Source organism: Atractosteus spatula, chromosome 1, assembly GCF_055471065.1.
Source record: "Atractosteus spatula isolate fAtrSpa1 chromosome 1, fAtrSpa1.hap1, whole genome shotgun sequence".
NCBI classification, from domain to species: Eukaryota; Metazoa; Chordata; class Actinopteri; order Semionotiformes; family Lepisosteidae; genus Atractosteus; species Atractosteus spatula.
Window position 1 is genome coordinate 49,679,752 of NC_142706.1, and position 11,244 is coordinate 49,690,995.

The window sequence follows — 11,244 nt, forward strand, 5'->3', positions numbered from 1 at the left end:
TTAGCACAAGGAAACAAATGCATATAAGCTGCATTACATAACATTATGACACTGATTAAAATCAAGTGGATAACCTCCACACAGTCTTTTCTTTATTCCAGGCAAACACTGTATTCAAGCTATTAACATATATAATTAACTTTGCTGAGGCAGCTCTGAAGCATATTAATTCTTACATTTTAGATGCTACATTTTTTAATTGCTTGTTTACTAAAGGAGGGAATGACCTGAAAACTATTTGGTATTTAGGATCAATACAAAGTATCTTGTCTTCAGGAATAATGGCTTATTCCATTTGTTCTTAATGAATCCCTCACAGTATAAAAAACAGATGTGTTGGTTGTTCCAAGGCACGTGTTTGAATCAGCTGAAGCCCAGAGACTCAGTATATTATAAATAACTGGGACTGTTCCAGTATAAGTATTATTTTTCAGACTAGAGATTTAAAAGCATTAGATGATCCTGTTCTCTCTGCACCTCAACCTGACTTAATAGCCGGCAATACAATCACACTCTGTATCCTTCCCAAAGTGTTTTGGAACAACTGGATGTTCTGTCTTCACTGTTTCAGTAGTTTAATAGAGGAACGGAATAAAGTTCTGTAAGTAAACAAATAATGTTCCTGGAGGATTGTTTTTTCAAACAGCAAAGCTATTGAGGATTGGAAAAAAGCTTAAAACTTAATGGTGCATAAAACATCACACAGTGAATAAATGACAATTTTTCCGGTCAAAATTACTTGAATTTAATTAATCACGTAGTATTTGTTTTATCTCAAATCATAGCCTAACTTCTATAATCAAATATGCACTATTTAACACATCTTATAAGTTTTAATGTTAAAATGAGAGTTAAAAACTCCACTAAGATTAAGAATATACAGTATGAATCCAAAGATAATGACCCACCCTTTGGTTTGATTTTAATTGAATGCAATTTTGTCAGAGGAAGGTATATGATCGGAAAACATTGCATTGCATTGTGAATAAAAATTAACTAGGAAGTCATGTGTTTAAAATGGTAAATTAGACCCAGCAAACTTGTTTTTTAAGAGATTCAGACAGAAACTTGTTTGGAGGCAATAAGCAGTTTAGCTACCAGGATATTATCAGAGAGGGAGTACTGTTTTGTAGCTCAAATGGGGGTGTTAGGTTTTATTTTTGTGGATTTTGTTTCACATTTTCTACACTGTTTTTTACCTTCGGGCTGTATTTGTGTTACCTCAACCCGCTTAAATTAAAGATCCTGTTACAGTACCCAATAACCTGAATTAAGATTTAGTTTCAAATCTTTGCATGAAAACCTTTCCTGCAGTCTGACAGACATACTACGCTGCTGTGGCTGTGCTGCATGTTCTGTCGAGCAAGTTCCATCTAGAGTCATCTGGTGTGTGTGTTTTACAGAACTTCTCAGGTCTTGTCAGGAAGTAATAATCCCTGAAAGATAACAGTGGACATCTTTACAATTTACCTAATAATACTAATGTTACTAGTGTACATTTAATACAATATACTTACCTATATTTAACAGCAAGTTAACTACAATATCATAGATCACTAGGGCCATGAATTTTTCAACTCACTGGCTGAATTTCAGAATATATCAGTTCTCAAGTGGGCTCCAAGCACTCAGTGAAATATTTTAACATTATAGTCCGTTAAAGAACAGGCACTTTTGAAGGCTACTGTAGTGTCTGTGGAGATGAGGGCCTTTAAGTTAAAACAGGTTGGCCACTGCTTTCTAGAAATGGACCCTTAACTGGAAAAAACTTTGACATTTCAAAATTTGCAAACTCATTGGGTAAAAAGTAACAAATAGCGGAAAAAGAACAGTACAGCCTGTTGATGTACCCTCAAACAGCCTGCAGCAAACATCTTGATTACAACTGTGGTAGAAAATAATATCATACATTGCAATTGATATTGTGTACTTACCAGTGAATATTTCCATTGTTCATGTGGTAAAATTCATAAACCATATATATATTAATAAACAATTGTTATTGTGTTTTTGTGTGTATTGGAATTGATTTGGGAACAGATAGAACAAATGTCAGACCTTTATCTGAGCTCAAGGTGTCTCTTAAAGGAGCAGTAGCTGGATGGCCAGCAGCCTGTTCCTAAAGCTCCTGGCACTACAGTGCCCTTTAGAGCATAAGAGAGGAACTGGTCTCCCCATCCTTTTCATACTGGTGTCAAGATAAGATAAGATCTCTATTTTGGCCATATAGAATTTCTTCTATTAGGAATTTGTCTTTTCGCATACCCCAACTTCCTCTCCATGAGACTCACAGACAGGGAGAGAAGCTTGTGTTTAAAGAGCAGGGTCAGCCATTTATACAGCACCCCTGGAGCAGCTGGGGTTAAGGGTCTTGCTCAGGGGCCCAATGGAATAGGATTCTTCTGCTGGCCGCGAGATACGAACCGGCAACCTTCCAGCCACAGAGCCAATGCCCTAATGTCAACCCAACATTCTATCACCATAAAACAAAAATGTATATATAGAGCCTTCCTGATTGAGATTTTAGAAAAAGGAAAATAAATGAAATGCGTGTATATGTGTGAGTGTGTTTTGATAATTTATTTGTTATATATATTCTTTTGACTGGGCCTTTAAGAATCAATGGTCTAAAAGGAGGAGGGGTTCAGTAATAAAAGACTGCTCCAGGTGGGCAGTTTTGTGGGAGAGTTGGGAGGAGGCAGAAGGAGTCTCAGTTGAAGGCTGCTGGAGCAGAGTTTAGGTTTTTGAGTTGGTCTTCGCTGTTGGACTAGGAACTGCAGAGAATCTAGTGTGGCAGAAGAAAGCTCCGTTTTTAAATTGTAGTCTGGGGATTTTTATGTCGGGGTCTTCTGGCTTCTGAACTACATACAAGATGCTTCCTGAGAGACCCCCTGACAGTCAGATTTAGGCCAAGATTAAATCAAAACCTTCAACCCACTGATCAATCACAGATTACTGTTCCAAAACTTTATGGCATTTCTTCTTGCCAGAGGCTTATTGATTTTTCCCCATAAAGAACAACCTCAAGTACTGGGACTGAATTAGTGATAACCAAGTTATATCAGTCTTCTTTTAATTTAGACACTATTTCAATAACCTTCTGAAAGATTGAATAGAATTAAGAAATCCTCATTTTGTTGTGAACTGACTGTAAATGAATAACTGACTGGAATTCATTCAAAATGCTTTCAAATTAGTTACAAGGAAGGACCATGTAGTGGTTCTTTCCACATTGAATAGTAGACAGAAGGAGTAAAGCATAAAATTTGACTGTCCGCAAGTGTGTAGGTAGAAGACTCCGCAGCCAGTGCCTTCCTCTCCTTTCTTCTTTTCAGTGTAACTAACCCTGCACCCACTGACAGACACAGTCCCCCCACCGGAACCTCTTCAATTGAAACAAACTTGCCTTCTGCTCCAGGTCACGTCAACCAGGTGCCACTGACTGCCGATTGAAACTGCATTCCAAGCGTGTCTTGATTTGGCCTTTTCTGGGCATGATCCCAAAATGTACTCACACGGGACACCTGCAATTCTAAAGCCACCACATCAAAAATCATTCAAGCTTTCTTTTTCGGTCCATTGAGATTAGATTCATTACATTATTCATTCATTATAGTGTCTTTAATTTTGAATTTGCTATGAAGGATGTAGATAAGTTAGTCCACATCCTTGTGACCTCTTGCCTTGAGGATTACAACTCCCTGTCAGTTGATACACATTCTGGTAAATTCAGAAAGGGAAGGCGTAAAGGTTAATTCAAAACTGTAAAGTAGACTGTGAAAAACAGCACTCTTATGGGAGCAAAAACACTCAAACCTCTTTAGTTCAGTTTGCCCTGAAGAGCTTGTGCAGAATACTGCATCTAGATTACTGACTCAGTGATTTCTAGCTCAAGGCGCAAGCAATGTTGACACAGGATACTGAGTGGTAGAAGGGGCTATCATCAGCACCTGGGGAAGGAGATGTACTGCATGTGCTTCGGAGAGGGCTGCTTCAATGGCCACAAGGTCCTAGTGACTGAGAAGCCGAATGCAGACTGGCTTTGTACCAGGATAATTTGCCCAGGAAAGGTGACTCATCCTGCCCCATAGAAGGAAGGGGTTGTTGCTGGCCAGAGGCTCTGAGAGGCTGTTGGAAAGGAAGTCTTGTCTTTGGGTCACAGCGGGTCTGGGGGGATCCTGGTTCAAAAAGAGACTCCACCCAGGTTTTTTGGGAGATAGCTATTTGGAATTTTTTGAGATGCTTATGTTTGTTAATGCGTCTATGTGAAAGAGGATTGCCTGCTGTTTTTGTTCAAACTAAAAAAAACAAAAAAATCCCATAGTACTGTTTGTAAAAGTGGAGGGGTTTAATATCTGGTGGAGGGGGTTGGAGATCTGGTGACCTGCCTAAATTCCATTTTAGGTTTATAGAAAATAGCCTTCTAAAGTTCCACCTTAATTGAAATGGTGAAGTAGTTTCTCAGTTTTTCACCTGATTTGCTCTGTACAGGACTGTTAACACGTAATGTTTGCCACATGTAAACCAAAAGAGAGCTGCATTTCAGTGGTGAATAAAGTGAGACTTCCAATGGTCGATTTTTAGATGACTTCTGATAAAGTTCTAAAAAAATAAACATTCTCAAATTATGGGTGTTAGGAATTTGGGCAATGTGTATTTTGATTGATTAGATAACATAAACCAGATAAAGGCTGAAAGTTCAGATTTGGGTGATTAGTGGATACCACACTGATCTGTACTAATAACATACTGTAGCACTTCCTAATTATATCAGTGATGTACAGTATACTCTGATGTAGTTAACAAACTAGTAGAGTTTAACAAACGCTGTAGAAGCAGCAAAGGAAATGAAAAAATAAATAGACCGAATCTGTAATAGACTAGGCAAACTCCTGGCAAATGACCCTTAACGTGGACAAGTGCTGAGTACTACATCAGAAATCAAAAACAGAGGTTGGCACATCCTTCACATTTTCATCAGGGAATGGTAAGCATATATAAAGTCAAAAGTGTCAAACTGAACTGAAATGATGGCATGTTAAAGTTGTATAACATAAATAAGGTTTCCATTAGATAGTGTGTACAATTTTAATCACCAGATCACAGAAAAGATATTGCAATTCTGGAATCAGTCCAAAGAAGAGCAACCAGATACAGTACATTCTGGGACTTCAACAAATGTCCTACCCTGACAGGCTTAATGTTTTATTATATTATCAATTATGAAGGCATCCTCTCTGAGCTTATGCTCCTTCTTTGGTTACCAGTGGTTTGCATGTAGATTTTAAAGGAGTTGTGGTGATTTAAAAGGGGACCATATGTTTCTAATTATTATCTTAAATCATATGTAGATTAGTGAATTGAGGAATTATTTTCAGAAAACTGGAGCTGGACCTTTACTTCCCCATTAGATTCCATTTCAAGTAACCTGTTTTTATTTTTGGCCAGTTGGATCGGTGTTTATGGTTCTTGTGAACTTTATTTTTTAAATGCATTTTTAATTCTAAAAAAGGGTACTGGGATGCCTGGGTTTCAAGGAGGACAAGTAATATAAAACATCTTACTATAATATTGTAAATCTGTTAGATCATTCTGGAAACAAAATGAAGTTATTTTTTAAACAGGACTGAGTGTCAAAAACAGTGAAAGAAAACCTAATCTAAAGCTGTATAACCATGAGCACAGCTGCAATGAAAAGTACAAAATGGAAATATCCCTTTTTCAGTGAACAGTGAATCAATCTTAGCCTGAATGTTTGGGATACAGTTTCACATGGTGAGAACTGATTTCTCTCTCTCCACTTAGTCCTGATCATTTTTATTAACTGCGTCATGAACATCACCAACAGGCCAGTGTTATTAGTTCTCAGGAGTACCTGCACATTTCCTGAAACAGTTTGGCATGTCCTCCACACTTAGCTTTCCTTCTCTTGAAGACTTCCTGAGGATCCTCTGTGTGGTTCTCATAGTCGTATACTGAGAAGAGACAAAACAACACACACAACACTCATACTGTAGTTTCAAACGCAGTAAGTAAACAACTTCAATTCTATTTGATGAGGATAAATAGCTACTGGTGAGCTACTCCACATGCATTGATATCGCCGTTACTGTATATGCAATGTATATTGTAAACTCTAATTGATTTTTCTATTTAAACGTTCATTTTAAATTTTAAATTTTAATCAATTTAAACATTAAATAATTTTAATCAATTTAAACATTATTGTAATTCAAATGGAAAATATGCTATCCTCTTCTTGAATAGTTTGGTCAAATTCGAATGAATTTCATAATGGAAAAATGTGACAAATATGAAAGGAGAGTACTTTGGCTTTAACTGGCTAGGTTAAGAAAATAAAAGCTCCTATCAGCACTGTTACATCACCCCAGAGGAATCCTCAAAACTGTGATGCAGATTTAAAACTCACTAAGAGCGAGTTGGTTCTGCTGCAGACTTGCAGGAACCAAGTAGAATATGCATGCATGCATGGAGTGAATGAGAAGCACATATGATGCAGAATATGCTGACTGAGTAGATTCAGATATAAAGTGTATGACGTGTGATACAGGTTTGAGCTTGTTTGAGCAACTAGAGTCGAATATGCAGTTTTTCAGAGAAACACAGATAGGGAAAGGAATGAATGAAATGTGTGAGTCATTGAACAGGTAGCAGCAGCAGCAGGACCTTCTAGCTTCAGATTGGAACTCTGCACTGGGAAGTCGAAGGTGCTGTGGCTATCTGGAACAGTAGCCTGATGGGAAGTAGGAAGAGAGCTACCGCTTGCTGAAGTTTGCTACCCAGCATGCATGAGAACAAGGACCAATACTGCACCAGTTGGACGCCGACCAAGGGAGCTGGTAAATGTGCATGAGGTGGGAAACATGAGGGCAGGGAAATTATCGCTGTGAATGAGGAGGCACATATCTGGTGCAGACTGATGCTGTGTACTCACACCCAGGAGAGAAAGTGGGAATCAGTGATCATGGGCTCCTGTAAGCTCTCAGGGACAGCGAAAAGTAGGATTGGGAAAGGGGTAGATACGGGTTGAAGCCGTAGATGCAGTGATAGGAGAGAGATAGGAAGGGAAATGGGGACAAGGCTTAACAACTTCAGGAGCACCAAAAGAAAAGCATAGCACAGCCACTTGTATTTGGTGAAACGTTGAGGCTGAAGAGGCAGGAGTGTGACTCATGTCCTGACTTTTAAGAGATGAGTAAGGTCCCAGCAATGTCAAGTGCTAAACACATCTGTTTGCAACAAAGCAAAATAACAAGTAATACGTTTATTTGTTATATTTTCTTTCTTCTCTTTTAAGCATGGAAAAAACCTATTACTTGTTCCTTTGCAGCCTATGCATGCTGACGCAGCTACCCACCTGAACAAAGCAAAATGTTGAGTACTAGAAAAGATGCACACAGAGCTATGTGCAGCTTGGGATCTTAGATGCATAGGGAAGTGGAGTGTATGAAATTAGAATATGACCTCCTCCCGAACTTCTGTTCTAAAAAACACCACCTTAAAGACTAAGCAGCACCTTAAAGTAGTCCTTTTTTATTAATAACACAAAAATATACCTTGTCATTATTTTAAAGCATAAGTCAGAATTATATATCTTTTTTGAATTTATTATGGTTATGACTATCAAGAAAACTTTCACAGCAATAGTTTACAATAAATCATTTAATCTCTCAAGCATTTATGATTAACCATTTACAATCCTGTTTACCAAGTATTTCAAGCCTGATACAAAACAAATTCAACAATGGTGCAGTGTGTTTAGGACCACAGCTCATAAGAGCTAATGAAGAACACTAAGATGACAGAGAACAGCCCTCCACTATGTGTCTGGTCAACACTGGGCTAGACTGAACTGCAAAATCCTCAGGCAGAAAACCCAAACCCAGTTTTCTCTGGAAGCTATGCAGTGACAACTATATTTGTACACAATTGATCCATAATACAAAATAAAGAACATACAGAAACTTAACTTCTGACATGGAAATCGTGCACTTTTTTACAAATACAATATTTGATTAATCTGTTACAAAACATAACAATTTAGTATATATTTTAAATAGATTAAAAGTTAACTTTCATCTGATCTGGTATTCCTTAAAGCCTGGACCTAGTAGTACTCATCCTCATAAATGTGCTATTTCTAAGACGTACTTATTTTATCATATGGTTCACATGTTATTTACTGTACATCTTTTCTGCAAGGAAATCATGGCTATCATGGCTACCAGGAGCTCTCTGTACAATAATGAGAACTTTTAATTCCTGAGCAGGACTATTGTGCCTTTTCCTGTTAATGATGTCTTTTGTTTCAACATACACTTAAAATAAAATATCTTTTCTCATTTGTAACCTCTCTTATATTCGCAAATACAATATTTTACTCTCAGATTTGAAAAATGTGCTGGTTGTACTGATGATACAGAATATACAGCACATAAGAGAAATGTATTCTCTCTTACCTATGTGAGTAGCCATCCATGTCCATACTGCTCTGACCTTCTGCAAATCTGTCTTCGCAAAACGTAGCAAAGAGGACACCACATCTTTAACAGAAGTCCCCTCAGTCTGTGGCAGAAAGAAGAATGTCACTTCTACAACTGTGCAGTCACTGCAGAGACCTGTCCTATTCAGACAGAGAACAGCTACTGTGTGTGTTGGCTGCACAGTTTTATTATAATGAAGTATTTTTTGAACAAAGCAAACTTACAATAAGCAAAAAATCCCCACTTGGAATTTAGAGATACTAAATCCAAATAATAATCTTTCAAAACCTGCTGTTTTTTCCTACGTGTATTTGATGGTTTTGTTTTGAATTTTCTGTTTAAAAGAGTTCACATTGCTCAAAACATCTGAAAATGTGTGAACAGATTTGAATTCATTCCATCTAATGTTCACACAGATCCACATTTTCACAAGGAGGAGAGAAGCTTGGGCTTACTAACGAGGCCTGGGAATCCAGTAATTTGAAGTCCTGAGGTTTGTAGGGTATGGATTTATCAGTCAGAACAGTATCTGAAAGAGTAAAATAAAAGCACATACCATTTATGAATCCTTGCTTTAATTGTTAAAATCTCATCCAAACTTACATCACCCATCAGTGGTTAGAATTGCAGCCTCACAGACAGGCTCTTGGGTCTGTCTGAGTGGAGTTTGGATGTTCATTCTGCATATTCCTGTGTTCCTCTACTATCCAGAACCATGCAGGTTAGGTCTGATTGGCTATATGAAACTTTCTCTTTCAGCAGGCCGAGCAGTTACAAAAGGAAGTTCGAAGTACAACAAGCACCGACTGTAGATCTACAGAGCAATAGAACCTGAAGTGCCTCCTTTCATCTGTGGGGTTTCAGCTGTTCAGTAGTATGTTACATTGCAAGGGTCACCTTTTCTGCTCTTGACATTTGGCAGGGAGACACCCTGGCGCTGGAGTGTTTTAAAAATATATTTCCTCCTTTCAGTCAGGTGCACCAAGCCAAGGTCCAGTTATTTAACCACCCACGGATATTGGGCGTTGGCTTCTCCTTTCTCAATGGGCTTGCCACATTTGGCAGGGAGAGACCCTGGGGCTGGAGTGGCTGGCCCTTGAACCAGCTGGTGCTATTCAGATAAGAGGAGAAGGCAAATGGTGATGGATCTGGATGTTTTCCTGACAGACCCAGGGCTCTATCCTCTAACCTGCCAGAGCCTGTATCATGTACTGTAGTGGAACATTCATCCTGGATTCTGGATATGGAGCAGAACAAATACAAAGTTTGTTTCTCCATAAGGCGATGTCTTTTAATCAACTTCACATTTGATATTTATGTTTATTGTTTTACTGCTACAGTACTGATAGTACGTTTTTAAATACATTTTCACCATTTTCCAGAATGGAACAAGACAAGAGTAAGCGGTTTTACATCAGCACCCTAGACTTTGTGTAGGAACCTGCACATTCTCAATAAAATATTCTGTCACAAGCTATTGTGAAGTCTTATAGTAAAAAACACAGAAAGAAAATGAAATTTCTGCCTAAAAGAGCTTTCTGAGCACTTGGTAGTGAACTGGGCCTGTGTTGCAGTACTTACCCGGGAGTTTCAACTGGAGGATTGCCGCAAAGAGTTCCTCTGTCCAACGCATCTGTTGAAGGGCAAATATGTTCATGGACCATTCCATCTATGATTCGAATCCAGTACTCTACTGCAGACTTTACCCCTAATCAAAATTTCATACTGACACCCTCACTAAAAAAATCTTGTTAATAAATGTTAAATGCAGATCTCATCCATAAATGAAACAAAATTATAAACATAACATTTGAGTATTTATTCTTCCATGTCAAAATAGCATTATATTAGCTACTATATTTGCATTGAGACAGGTGTTAACTTTCCTGAAAATTAAAATTTCACATACTGTAACTCTTGGTTCGCCCTTTAGCTCTTGCCCTAGCTAGACATGACAGCTTTGTGATTTGTTCTTCCAATATTCAAGAAGTTCTCTTCGGTCTAAGTGAGTTTGCTGGACAAGGCAAACACTTCATTCCATGAGTGTTCAACACACTGATATTGGTCGCACACAACGTGCAGGTACTGTACCAAGCTGATTTGCAAGAATGAAACCATCTTTCTCATAGAAGAGCTCACAGACTAGTCTGATAAGCTGGAGTTGGTAATTCTATCATAAAGAGCATAGCAAGTTTATTTTACTAAAATATTCTAGTTTACATTGTTTATCCAAAAGGACACAAATCTGAAACACTTGAGAATGAAAGATTTATTTGAGTTTAAAAAAATTTAAAACTATCATTTAAAAAACGGACTCAAAGCACCTTAATCCTCTGAACACAAAATGAAAATAGATCAATTTCAACCTACCTTTGGTATAAACTGCAAAAGAAAAACTCAACCAAGGACTGATTGATAATAATCTGTACTTCTTCACAAGGGTGAAATTTCAAGAGCATCCGAAGTTCCTCCCAGTGTTGTCATTGGCTGAGCAGTGTCAGTGGCACACAGCCCACCAATGAGTGTTTTACTTTCTCTTTTCACATACCTGTACATCCCCTTGTAGTTACGGTACTTTCCTGACAGTTCTGAACTTTTTTGCTTTCATTTTAAAATGGTTACTTCTAATTCATCTTTAAGTTAATTAATTCTCAATTAATTTTCTTTTTAGTTCACATACTTAGTACTTTCTTGGATTAGGACAGTGAGTGCTTTGTACAGATACTAATACAAATAAAAC

At 37.8% G+C, this 11,244-nt stretch overlaps 1 protein-coding gene across 2 annotated transcripts; it reads right to left on the reverse strand.

The window, feature by feature from the left end:
- LOC148841200 (kyphoscoliosis peptidase-like) lies at positions 1–10,991 on the reverse strand. 2 transcript variants are annotated; one of them, XM_088916111.1, is made up of 7 exons: positions 10,875–10,991; positions 10,086–10,137; positions 8,960–9,033; positions 8,481–8,586; positions 5,876–5,975; positions 3,407–3,532; positions 1–1,436 (listed from the first exon to the last, which is right to left on the reverse strand). In XM_088916111.1, the coding sequence occupies exons 2-7, from the start codon at positions 10,135–10,137 to the stop codon at positions 1,328–1,330; spliced, it is 567 nt and encodes a 188-aa protein (XP_088772237.1). In that variant the 5' UTR covers positions 10,875–10,991; the 3' UTR covers positions 1–1,327. The 2 variants fall into 2 exon arrangements, with proteins under 2 accessions (XP_088772237.1, XP_088772228.1); XM_088916102.1 differs by lacking the exon at positions 10,875–10,991 and having other exon boundaries at positions 10,086–10,227.
- Positions 10,992–11,244: the final 253 nt, after the last annotated feature.